At 59.2% G+C, this 13,589-nt stretch overlaps 1 protein-coding gene across 2 annotated transcripts in view; it reads right to left on the bottom strand.

Annotated features, from left to right (window-relative positions):
* GSK3B (glycogen synthase kinase 3 beta) overlaps positions 1–13,589 on the bottom strand; it is a 166,835-nt gene that overhangs the window by 141,429 nt on the left and 11,817 nt on the right. For both annotated transcript variants that reach the window (XM_073668718.1, XM_073668719.1), the window contains exon 2: positions 3,161–3,354. In XM_073668718.1, the coding sequence (XP_073524819.1) occupies positions 3,161–3,354 (194 nt within the window). The remainder of the gene's footprint in view (positions 1–3,160; positions 3,355–13,589) is intronic.

Genomic DNA, 13,589 nt, shown 5'->3' with positions numbered 1-13,589 from the left:
TGCAGTGACCTCCAGCATCCCCCCCCGCTGCAATGACCTCCAGCCCAGCACCCCCCCCGCTGCAGTGACCTCCAGCCCCCCCCGCTGCAGTGACCTCCAGCCCCCCCCCACTGCAGTGACCTCCAGCCCCCCCCACTGCAGTGACCTCCAGCCCCCCCCCCAACTGCAGTGACCTCCAGCGCCCCCCCCAACTGCAGTGACCTCCAGCCCCCCCCACTGCAGTGACCTCCAGCCCCCCCCCCCACTGCAGTGACCTCCAGCCCCCCCCACTGCAGTGACCTCCAGCCCCCCCCACTGCAGTGACCTCCAGCCCCCCCCCCACTGCAGTGACCTCCAGCCCCCCCCCCCACTGCAGTGACCTCCAGCCCCCCCCCACTGCAGTGACCTCCAGCATCCCCCCCCGCTGCAATGACCTCCAGCCCAGCACCCCCCCCGCTGCAGTGACCTCCAGCCCCCCCCGCTGCAGTGACCTCCAGCCCCCCCCCACTGCAGTGACCTCCAGCCCCCCCCCACTGCAGTGACCTCCAGCCCCCCCCCCCACTGCAGTGACCTCCAGCCCCCCCCCACTGCAGTGACCTCCAGCCCCCCCCCAACTGCAGTGACCTCCAGCCCCCCCCCCCAACTGCAGTGACCTCCAGCCCCCCCCCCCAACTGCAGTGACCTCCAGCCCCCCCCCAACTGCAGTGACCTCCAGCCCCCCCCCCCCCAGTGACCTCCAGCCCCCCCCACTGCAGTGACCTCCAGCCCCCCCCCACTGCAGTGACCTCCAGCCCCCCCCCACTGCAGTGACCTCCAGCCCCCCCCCACTGCAGTGACCTCCAGCCCCCCCCCCACTGCAGTGACCTCCAGCCCCCCCCCACTGCAGTGACCTCCAGCCCCCCCCCCACTGCAGTGACCTCCAGCCCCCCCCACTGCAGTGACCTCCAGCCCCCCCCACTGCAGTGACCTCCAGCCCCCCCCCCACTGCAGTGACCTCCAGCCCAACACCCCCCCCATCTGCTGCAGTGACCTCCAGCCCAGCCCCCCCCGAACTGCTGCAGTGACCTCCAGCCCCCCCCCCCACTGCAGTGACCTCCAGCCCAACACCCCCCCCCCCCCATCTGCTGCAGTGACCTCCAGCCCAGCCCCCCCCGAACTGCTGCAGTGGCCCCTAGCCCCGCACCCGCCACCCCACTGACTGCGAGCATATGTGCGATCCTGGATGTGGCCTCTACATTGCTCGGCGCTCCGCCTGCCGCTTGCTCGGCGACTTCTCCCCCGGTGTGGTGTACAGGCAGCTCCAGCCACGCTACTTCCCCCAGGTGCAGTGTCTCCGCTCAGGATCTGCACCTCCGGCTGTGATCACAGGTCACACATCCTGCACACTAAGAAGCAGAAGTCACCCAGCTTCCCTAAACCCCTGAGAGGCAAATTACCTCAGTGCTGCAAAACTCAGGACAAGGAGAAGGGAGGAGCAGAGAAACAGCTCCCAGCCCCGCAACCTCCCTGCCCCGCAACCTCCCAGCCCCGCAACCTCCCAGCCCCGCAACCTCCCAGCCCCGCAACCTCCCTGCCCCGCAACCTCCCAGCCCCGCAACCTCCCAGCCCCGCAACCTCCCAGCCCCGCAACCTCCCAGCCCCGCAACCTCCCAGCCCCGCAACCTCCCAGCCCCGCAACCTCCCTGCCCCGCAACCTCCCTGCCCCGCAACCTCCCAGCCCCGCAACCTCCCTGCCCCGCAACCTCCCTGCCCCGCAACCTCCCTGCCCCGCAACCTCCCTGCCCCGCAACCTCCCTGCCCCGCAACCTCCCAGCCCCGCAGCCTCCCAGCCCCGCAGCCTCCCTGCCCCGCAACCTCCCTGCCCCGCAACCTCCCTGCCCCGCAACCTCCCTGCCCCGCAACCTCCCTGCCCCGCAACCTCCCTGCCCCGCAACCTCCCAGCCCCGCAACCTCCCAGCCCCGCAACCTCCCTGCCCCGCAACCTCCCTGCCCCGCAACCTCCCTGCCCAGCAAGAGTGAAGACGATGGCAGCCGAGATCCGGCACCAGCACCGATGATGCATGTGACAGAGAGGCACCTACAGAAAATCACTGATCCCGGAGCTGCTACATGCCCATGGTGGAGGGGACTATAAGGGGCCACTGAGCAGATTCTCCCCTTCGCAGCGCTTCACCAGAGCCCTGGCACACAAGCTGGCGGCAGAGTCCTCTCTGCTGCAAGCAAACACAAAGCTGAGGAGGAGGGGATGAGTCTGGACTCCGGCACGTCACAAATCACACAGCACCTACGGCACAACGTGAATATTAATAGCAGCACCGCAGTCAGGCCACGTCTCCTGAGGTCGCCGCCAAGGATGGGGCACAGCCAGCGCCCACTCTGCCGAGCATGGTGCACAACCAGCGCCCGCTAAGCCGAGCATGGGGCACAACCAGCGCCCACTCAGCCGAGCAAGGGGCACAACCAGCGCCCGCTCAGCCGAGCAAGGGGCACAACCAGCGCCCGCTCAGCCGAGCATCGGGCACAACCAGCTCCCCCTCAGCCGAGCATCGGGCACAACCAGCTCCCCCTCAGCCGAGCATCGCCCCACCGAGGTGCAGGCCCCAGAGCCGGACATAACAGGCAGGGACATGGCGGCATTTACACAGTCGCCTGTAAAAGCAGCAAAAAATGCAAAAGCCGGTCGTCGTTTAAGTCCTTGCTGAAATTCAAGGCAAAACCGTATGACAAGGCAGGCAGTAATGATCGCAGGCAGGTCTGGATCACAGAGCATTTCAGGAGAGCAGTGTGCCGATATTGTAGGAGCTCCTAGACAGACATACACAATTTACAGCAGCACAGAGTATTTCAGGTGAACAATGCACTGATTTTGGGGGGCAAAGGACATGTTCAGTACAACTACACGAAGAGGGACCAAACAGAAATCAATGAGATGGGCCCTGTGATCCGGTGGGGACATTTCACATCCGGCGCCCCCCCACTCCGGTCAGGCTTCTTTTTTTTGAATAGTCAAAAGAAACCCAAAAACTCAGGAGAGAATTTACACCGGCGGCGAGTGCAGCATAGGATCACAAGAACACAGCGAAAGCCTAGAAGTACCGTAACACTGTGCACCACAGGCAATGTGAAGCCCCCCACCCAAAGTGTGACGCCGGACCCCGGCAGGACCCCCGGCCGCACTCACCTTGAACCTCTTGTCCTGCAGAACCTTTTTAATGGCCACCAGCTCCCCTGAGTCACAGAGTTTGGCCTGGTAGACAACACCGAAGGAGCCATTGCCGATCACCTTGGTGTCCGTGTAGCTGACCTCTTGCTGCCGGTCTGGGCCCTGCCCCGGCGTGGCCACCACCGTGGTGACTTTACTGCCATCCTTGTCTCCTGGTAAAACAAAAGCGTCATAAGGTGGTTAGTGCCAACGTCAGGAAGTGAAGAGCACAAACAGCGAGCGCGGGACGGGCACGAGGCGCTGCGGCCCCCCCCCGCGCACACACGGCCCTGCTGCGGCCCCCCCCGCGCACACACGGACCTGCTGCGGCCCCCCCCCCCCCGGGCACACACGGCCCTGCTGCGCCCCCCCCCGCGCACACACGGCCCTGCTGCGCCCCCCCCCCGCACACGGCCCCCCCAGCACACACAGCAGGTGAGAGGGGGTGGGGGTTACATGACAGGCCAGCGTTGGGCCAACAATCCAATGTGCAGCAATGAATCATGGGACATACAGCAGTTTTCACATTAGACAACATTAGACTATGACTGGTGTAGATCTGGACTGCAGCTCTGGCTGTGACTGGAGCATGTCGTCACTCAGTAGCTGCGCACCTGCCCCCATTTATGCTGACCCTGACACAGAAGTGACATGGTAACAGGTAGATTGATCCCAGTGATTGGCCGTCAGAGGGGATGGCACTGCGGGCTCCATGGGCACGGTCAATCACAGTGACTGGCCCCGTCTTGCCCAGCTTCCTGCTAATTAGCTGCATATCTGCTTCTTGGCACCGAGCCCACCGCTAACCACAATCCCTGATTTATGTATGGAGACATGAAAGGGTTACTAATGGGGGACCACCTAATTCAAAGCAGAGAGCAGAAATGTACCAGTGGAGGAGGGGCGGGCGAAGGAGAGCATGCGGCTGCAGACAATACACTGCCTTGAAAAAGTATTCACACCCTGTGAACTTTTCCACATTTTTTCACGTTACACCACAAATATAAACGTATTTGATTGGGATTTTCTGAGATACAAAAGTAACAAGTATTTGTGATGTGTAAAGGAAATTATACAGGGCTTACTAATTATTTTACAAATATAAATCTGAACATTGTGCATTAGTATTCAGTCCTCTGATACCCCTAAATAACATCCTCAGTGACCAATCGCCTCCAGACGTCACATAATTCGTACATTGCGTCTACCTGGATGTGATTCTTCTCAGTATAACTACGGCTGTTCTGTGAAGGCCTCAGAGGTTTATGTAAGAACATTGGGGATCAAAGGGAATCATGAAAACCAAGGAGCCCATCGGACAGGTCAGGGATAAAGAGGAAAACCAAGAAGCCCACCAGACGGGTCAGGGATAAAGATGAAAATCAAGGAGCCCACTAGACAGGTCAGGGATAAAGATGAAAACCAAGGAGCCCACCAGATAGGTCAGGGATAAAGATGAAAATCAAGGAGCCCACCAGACAGGTCAGGGATAAAGATGAAAACCAAGGAGCCCACCAGACAGATCAGGGATAAAGATGAAAACCAAGGAGCCCACCAGACAGATCAGGGATAAAGTTGTGGAGAAGAGTAAAGCAGGGTTAGGTTATCAAAAATAGCTCAAGCTCTGAACATCTCATGGAGCATCAATCCATCATCCAAATATGCAAGGAGTATGGCACAACTGCAAACCTCCCAAGACATGGCCGTCCACCGAAATGGACATCCCAAGAAAGGAGAGCTCTAATGAGAGAAGCAGCCGAGAGGTCCATGGTCACTGGAGGAGCTGCAGAGATCCACAGGACAACTATTAGTCATATAGTTCTCAAATCTGCCCTTTATGGAAGAGCAGCAAGAAGAAAGACATTTGTGAAAGCCATAAGAAATCCCATGTAGGGGACACAGCGAGAATGTGGAGGAAGGGTCAGAAGAGACCAAAGGAGAAGTAATGGGCTAAATGTAAAACCCTATGTGTGACGGAAAACTAACACTGCACATCACCCAGAAAACACCATCCCCACCGTCACACATGGTGGTGGCAGCATCCTGCTGTGGAGAGACTTATCTCCAGCAGGGGCAGAGAAGCTGATCAGAGGTGATGGGGAGATAGATGGAGCCAAATACAGGACAATCCTGGAGGAAAGCCTGTGAGAAGCCGCAGGAGACCTGAGACCGGGCGTAGGTTCACCTTCTAGCAGGACAACGACCCTCAACATCCTGCAGAGCTACAATGGAGGGCTTAAAGCAGAGCATATTCCTGTGTGTGAACGGCGCAGTCACAGTCCAGACCCAAATCCCACAGAAAATGTGACAAGACGTGAAAATTACTGATCACAGACGTCTCCATCCGATCACTGAGCGAGAGCAAGAGTGCAAAGAAGACGGGGCAAAATGTCACCTCTAGATGTGCAACGCGGGAGAGACAGACCCCCAAGAGACTGCAGAGAAAGGTGGGAGAGAGACCCCAAAAGACTGCAGAGAAAGGTGGGAGAGACAGACCCCAAAAGACTGCAGCGAGAGGTGGGAGAGACAGACCCCAAAAGACTGCAGCGAGAGGTGGGAGAGACAGACCCCAAAAGACTGCAGCGAGAGGTGGGAGAGACAGACCCCAAAAGACTGCAGCGAGAGGTGGGAGAGACAGACCCCAAAAGACTGTCGCAGAGAAAGGTGGGAGAGACAGACCCCAAAAGACTGCAGCAAGAGGTGGGAGAGACAGACCCCAAAAGACTGCAGCGAGAGGTGGGAGAGACAGACCCCAAAAGACTGCAGCGAAAGGTGGGAGAGACAGACCCCAAAAGACTGCAGCAAGAGGTGGGAGAGACAGACCCCAAAAGACTGCAGCGAGAGGTGGGAGAGACAGACCCCAAAAGACTGCAGCAGAGAAAGGTGGGAGAGACAGACCCCAAAAGACTGCAGCAGAGAAAGGTGGGAGAGACAGACCCCAAAAGACTGCAGCAGAGAAAGGTGGGAGAGACAGACCCCAAAAGACTGCAGCAAGAGGTGGGAGAGACAGACCCCAAAAGACTGCAGCAGAGAAAGGTGGAGAGACAGACCCCAAAAGACTGCAGAGAAAGGTGGGAGAGACAGACCCCAAAAGACTGCAGCAGAGAAAGGTGGAGAGACAGACCCCAAAAGACTGCAGAGAAAGGTGGAGAGACAGACCCCAAAAGACTGCAGAGAAAGGTGGAGAGACAGACCCCAAAAGACTGCAGAGAAAGGTGGAGAGACAGACCCCAAAAGACTGCAGAGAAAGGTGGAGAGACAGACCCCACAGATACTTGTTACTTTGTATCACAGAAAATACCAATAACATACATGTACATGTGGTGGAATGTGAGAAATGTTCATGGGGTGTGAAGACTTTTCAAGGCAGTGTACATCGTGCCAGGAAGAAGGGCAGAGGGTTGTGATCTTGCCCAGGGCATTTATTGAGAGAGACAAGTGGATTTCCAAGCAGCGTGATCCAATTAATTCCCATTAAGAGCCGCGGTCTGCAGAGGTCACTGAGCAGCGCTCTGTTAGATCCCTGCTTGCTGTCAGTGACTGAGAACATTCTCCTTTACATCCAGAGACTGAGATCCTGTAGCTAAACAATGAAGGTTGTGAAAAAGGTGAAGAGCAGAAACACAAAGCTGCTGAGCTCCTGAACAAACATCTAATCACCTCTGACCCCAGGAGCCTGCAATCTAATCTCCCTTCTATAGGGAGCATTCATCTATAGTATGAGACTGAGAACATGAAGATCATGTAAAGGCCGAGCTGCTGTGGCTGCAGGAGGGGAGTGGAAGAGACCCCACTGCTGGGGTGTAATCAGGCTCCTATGTGGACCATTCCCATCCCCCCCCCACCAGCGCTGTCTACACAATCTGTGATATTCAAAGCAAAAGACGACAAACAGGATCCTGCAGCTGCAGAGAGCAAGGGAACACATCGGTAGGGGTGAGAGCTGCGTACACCGAGGAATACCGCTCGCGCGCCCATGCGGCCGCCCCTGCACCACGGCGCACATGCAGGCAGCCGCCCCCTGCACCACGGCGCACATGCAGGCAGCCGCCCCCTGCACCAGGGCGCACATGCAGGCAGCCGCCCCCTGCACCAGGGCGCACATGCAGGCGGCCGCCCCCCTGCACCAGGGCGCACATGCAGGCGGCCGCCCCCCTGCACCAGGGCGCACATGCAGGCGGCCGCCCCCCTGCACCAGGGCGCACATGCAGGCGGCCGCCCCCCTGCACCACGGCGCCCATGCAGGCGGCCGCCCCCTGCACCACGGCGCCCATGCAGGCGGCCGCCCCCTGCACCACGGCGCCCATGCAGGCGGCCGCCCCCTGCACCACGGCGCCCATGCAGGCGGCCGCCCCCCTGCACCAGGGCGCCCATGCAGGCGGCCGCCCCCCTGCACCAGGGCGCCCATGCAGGCGGCCGCCCCCCTGCACCAGGGCGCCCATGCAGGCGGCCGCCCCCTGCACCACGGCGCCCATGCAGGCGGCCGCCCCCTGCACCACGGCGCCCATGCAGGCGGCCGCCCCCTGCACCACGGCGCCCATGCAGGCGGCCGCCCCCTGCACCACGGCGCCCATGCAGGCGGCCGCCCCCTGCACCACGGCGCCCATGCAGGCGGCCGCCCCCCTGCACCACGGCGCCCATGCAGGCGGCCGCCCCCTGCACCACGGCGCCCATGCAGGCAGCCGCCCCCTGCACCACGGCGCCCATGCAGGCAGCCGCCCCCTGCACCACGGCGCCCATGCAGGCAGCCGCCCCCTGCACCACGGCGCCCATGCAGGCAGCCGCCCCCTGCACCACGGCGCACATGCAGGCAGCCGCCCCCTGCACCAGGGCGTACATGCAGGCAGCCGCCCCCTGCCATCTACCCAGGTCAGTAGTGGAACGGGGACCAACATGATGGAAAAAGCCACTCCTCACATCAGGCACTTTCTTCTTCTGCTCTGTGGTCCAGTCCTGATGACAACATGTCCACTTTTGATAGGTACCAATTATTGCTTGCCAGGAACACACTCCGCAAGACCCGCCGTATACCAGGAACCCCCGCACAAGATCCACTGTATACCAGGAACCCCCACACAAGATCCACTGTATGCCAGGAACCCAAGCACAAGACCAGTCATATACCGGGAACCCCCCCGCACAAGATCCACTGTATACCGGGAACCCCCCGCACAAGACCCGCCGTATACCGGGAACCCCCCCGCACAAGATCCACTGTATACCAGGAACCCAAGCACAAGACCAGCCATATACCGGGAACCCCCACACAAGATCCACTGTATACCGGGAACCCCTGCCTTATACCGGGAACCCCCCGCACAAAATCCACTGTATACCGGGAACCCCCACCGTATCCCGGGGAGCCCCCGCACAAGACCCGCCGTATACCGGGAGCCCCCGCACAAGACCCGCCGTATACCGGGAACCCCCGCACAAGACCCGCCGTATACCGGGAGCCCCCCCGCACAAGATCCGCCGTATACCGGGAGCCCCCCCGCACAAGATCCGCCGTATACCGGGAGCCCCCCCGCACAAGATCCACCGTATACCGGGAGCCCCCCCGCACAAGATCCACCGTACACCGGGAGCCCCCCCGCACAAGATCCACCGTATACCGGGAGCCCCCCCGCACAAGATCCACCGTATACCGGGAGCCCCCCCGCACAAGATCCACCGTATACCGGGAGCCCCCCCGCACAAGATCCACCGTATACCGGGAGCCCCCCCGCACAAGATCCACCGTATACCGGGAGCCCCCCTGCACAAGATCCACTGTATACCGGGAGCCACCCCGCACAAGATCCACTGTATACCGGGAGCCCCCCCGCACAAGATCCACTGTATACCGGGAGCCCCCCCGCACAAGATCCACTGTATACCGGGAGCCCCCCCCCACACAAGATCCACTGTATACCGGGAACCCCCGCCCTATACCGGGGACACCCCCACACAAGACCCGCTGTATACCGGGAACCCCCGCCCTATACCGGGGACACCCCCACACAAGACCCGCTGTATACCGGGAACCCCCGCCCTATACCGGGGACACCCCCACACAAGACCCGCCATATACACCGTTGTCACCAGATGACACCGGTGCAGTGAATCCCAGGGCTAGGAGCCATACACGGCGATACTGGACGATATACATGGGGACGTGAGCAGCCATGATGCATTTTCTGGCATCTGGGATATCCCTGGTCCAGTGCCACATATGGGACAGACCTACAAGGGCCGGCAGCAGGCGGATCAGTGACATGATCACGACACCACATTATAAATCCTCATCAATCAGAAATCTCCGCCGGCCGCAGCTAAAGAACAAAGCGTCTGCTGTCCGGCCACATTCCTGAGACATCAAACACCAGCGGTCCTGTGTACTCAAAACAGGAAGGAGAGCGGAGGATCCGTGAGCGCTGCCAGGACGCCCGGGACCAGGACTAGCATCCTAATATAGAGGTGCACATGCTGATAAGGGCCCCATAACCTGCAGCGTGAAGGATGTGGCCCCTTCCTGGAGGAAAAGCAACTCTCTTACAGCACCGGGCTCCTCCAGCGGGCACTACCACCGGGCACTACCACCGGACACTGCCCTCAGGCTCCTCCAGCGGGCACTACCACCGGGCTACTCCAGCGGACACTACCACCAGACACTGCCGCCGGGCTCCTCCAGCGGGCACTACCACCAGACACTGCCGTCAGGCTCCTCCAGCGGGCACTACCACCAGACACTGCCGTCAGGCTCCTCCCGCGGGCACTACCACCGGACACTGCGGTCAGGCTCCTCCAGCGGGCACTACCAGCAGACACTACCACCGGCCTCCTCCAGCGGGCACTACCAGCAGACACTGCCGTCAGGCTCCTCCAGCGGGCACTACCAGCAGACACTGCCGTCAGGCTCCTCCAGCGGGCACTACCAGCAGACACTGCCGCCGGGCTCCTCCAGCGGGCACTACCAGCAGACACTGCCGCCGGGCTCCTCCAGCGGGCACTACCAGCAGACACTGCCGCCGGGCTCCTCCAGCGGGCACTACCAGCAGACACTGCCGCCGGGCTCCTCCAGCGGGCACTACCAGCAGACACTGCCGCCGGGCTCCTCCAGCGGGCACTACCAGCAGACACTGCCGCCGGGCTCCCCCAGCGGGCACTACCAGCAGACACTGCCGCCGGGCTCCCCCAGCGGGCACTACCAGCAGACACTGCCGCTGGGCTCCTCCAGCGGGCACTACCAGCAGACACTGCCGCCGGGCTCCTCCAGCGAGCACTACCAGCAGACACTGCCGCCGGGCTCCCCCAGCGGGCACTACCAGCAGACACTGCCGCCGGGCTCCTCCAGCGGGCACTACCAGCAGACACTGCCGCCGGGCTCCTCCAGCGGGCACTACCAGCAGACACTACCACCGAGCTCCAGGGCTGTAGAGTCATGGAGTTGGAGTCGGTATAAAATGGACCGACTCCTAAAATATATAATACATTGGGTGCAGTCGTTCAATACAGTTTGTGGTGAATATTTTTTCATAAGAATTTGGGAGTTCTGAAATGTCCTATAAATGTCCGTCCTATTCCTGATCTCAGGGTCTGGACTTTTACTGCAGCACAGATTCATCTAAGATAAATTTATCACTTACACATGAGCCGTGTATGAGGGAGTCGGAGATTTGCCTTACTGACTCTACAGCCCTGCCGGGCTCCTCCAGCGGGCGCTACCGCGCCGGGTTCCTCCAGCGGGCGCTACCGCACCAGGCTCCTCCAGCGGGCGCTACCGCACCAGGCTCCTCCAGCGGGCGCTACCGCACCAGGCTCCTCCAGCGGGCGCTACCGCACCAGGCTCCTCCAGCGGGCGCTACCGCACCAGGCTCCTCCAGCACCCCATGTGTAACACCCGTGTGAGTGGGCCCGCCTTTTCGGGGTGATGTTCGGGGGGCCGTACTCAACAGTGGTTTGGAGCCGTACAGGTGATGCTCCATGGGAAAAGCATGCAGTCACCATCCTCCGATGACCAGAGTCTCTGGGGCCACGTAATGAGGGCAGCCTCCTGCCAGAATGTCCAACCTATAGAGGAGCCCTACAAGATGTCTGGTGACCAGCGAGGAGACACTGCTGCAGCACGGCGGCCTCCTCATGGGCACGGCGGCCTCCTCATGGGCACCCAGCACTGCACGGAGGAAAAGCCCTCCCCACCCATTATACAAGACAACGCCCCAAATGAGCAAGCAGGCACTGACACCCACCCAACAGTCCTAGAATGGTGAGTGTCTAGCACACTTCCCAGGATCACCAGAGCAAGCTCTGTGCAGACACTGATCAAGCAGGGAGTGCAGGGGCAGGACAGCCGGGGTTGGGGTATGATACGGGCAGGCGATACATGACTGATGGTGTAGGACTGACTCTGCTGATATCATCTAAGCATGTGCAGACAAGAGATCACAGCCAGACATCTGCACACACCCTGGAGCCTAGTGCAAGCTACTGCTCCTTGTTATCAGCCATTGCTGGGGGGTGACGGCGGTCTGCAGCGCTCCCAGCCCTCAGCTGTTGCTCGGGGTTGTGCCCCGGCGCAGTCGCCATCCTTGACCCCAGAGCTATAGCTGCAGATTACTGGGTAATTTTTAACTGTGGAATCATTAGCAGTGGGTGAGAGGGAACACATGGGGGTGGGCATTATAAACCCATGTGCCCGGGGCTACACAGGGTCAGACCGGAGAGGGACAGCAATCCCAAGAGATCCGACCACAGCCCTGACAGACGAGACTACTACTCCCATTATCAGCATCTCCTGGCACCTCTCACGGGCTTGTTACAATGGGTGGGCGTCTGCACTGATGTAAAGGTTTTCATTACTTAGCCCCTTATATCATCAGATGAGTGGAGGAGACCCCCTGTACCCTCCACACGCAGACCCCACACTCCACGGGGGGGATCCACCATTGTCACATTCACCCATACAGCTGCAGTATACAGATACAGTACAGACCAAAAGTTTGGACACACCTTCTCATCTAAAGATTTTTCTGTATTTTCTTGATTATGAAAATTGTACATTCACACTGAAGGCATCAAAACTATGAATTACCACATGTGGAATTATATACTTAACAAAAAAGTGTGAAACAACTGAAAATATGTCTTATATTCTAGGTTCTTCACAGTAGCCCCCTTTTGCTTTGATGACGGCTTTGCACACTCTTGGCATTCTCTTGATGAGCTTCAAGAGGTAGTCACCGGAAATGGTCTTCCAACAATCTTGAAGGAGTTCCCAGAGATGCTTAGCACTTGGTGGCCCTTTTGCCTTCACTCTGCGGTCCAGCTCACCCCAAACCATCTCGATTGGGTTCAGGTCTGGTGACTGTGGAGGCCAGGTCATCTGGCGTAGCCCCCCATCACTCTCCTTCTTGGTCAAATAGCCCTTACACAACCTGGAGGTGTGTTTGGGGTCATTGTCCTGTTGAAAAATAAATGATGGTCCAACTAAACGCAAACCGGATGGAATAGCATGTCGCTGCAAGATGCTGTGGTAGCCATGCTGGTTCAGTATGCCTTCAATTTTGAATAAATCCCCAACAGTGTCACCAGCAAAGCCCCCCCACACCATCACACCTCCTCCTCCATGCTTCACGGTGGGAACCAGGCATGTAGAGTCCATCCGATCACCTTTTCTGTGTCACACAAAGACACGGTGGTTGGAACCAAAGATCTCAAATTTGGACTCATCAGACCAAAGCAGATTTCCACTGGTCTAATGTCCATTTCTCATGTTCTTTAGCCCAAACAAGTCTCTTCTGCTTGTTGCCTGTCCTTAGCAGGGGTTTCCTAGCAGCTCTTTTACCATGAAGGCCTGCTGCACAAAGTCTCCTCTTAACAGTTGTTGAAGAGATGTGTCTGCTGCTAGAACTCTGTGTGGCAATGACCTGGTCTCTAATCTGAGCTGCTGTTAACCTGCGATTTCTGAGGCTGGTGACTCGGATAAACTTATCCTCAGAAGCAGAGGTGACTCTTGGTCTTCCTTTCCTGGGGCGGTCCTCATGTGAGCCAGCTTCTTTGTAGCGCTTGATGGTTTTTGCAACTGCACTTGGGGACACTTTGCAGGGCGCCAGTACAAACCTGATCGGTCAGCACAATACGGTCCAGTCATACAACCAGACTGCACCCGGTGATGAAGTGGTGACTGCCCTCTAACCACATCCCAGCCTGGCGCACCAGTGATACATGGCCCTGAGCCGCAGAATAGGGCCGTATTATTACACCTGCATGGCAGACCCTGCACCACATCAGGATGAGGGGGCGAAAGATGTGGCCCCTACAAATGACGATCAGAGATGGACCCCTCTCTATTCTGTACTGGCAACTAAGGGGTCACCCGTACCACCTGCCCACTACCCACACGCAAGACCCCCAGGGTCGGTATCGG

Source organism: Phyllobates terribilis, unplaced genomic scaffold (assembly GCF_046119375.1).
Source record: "Phyllobates terribilis strain yellow unplaced genomic scaffold, ASM4611937v1 Scaffold_2__4_contigs__length_985480577, whole genome shotgun sequence".
NCBI classification, from domain to species: Eukaryota; Metazoa; Chordata; class Amphibia; order Anura; family Dendrobatidae; genus Phyllobates; species Phyllobates terribilis.
This window is presented reverse-complemented; position numbering and strand designations above follow the sequence as displayed.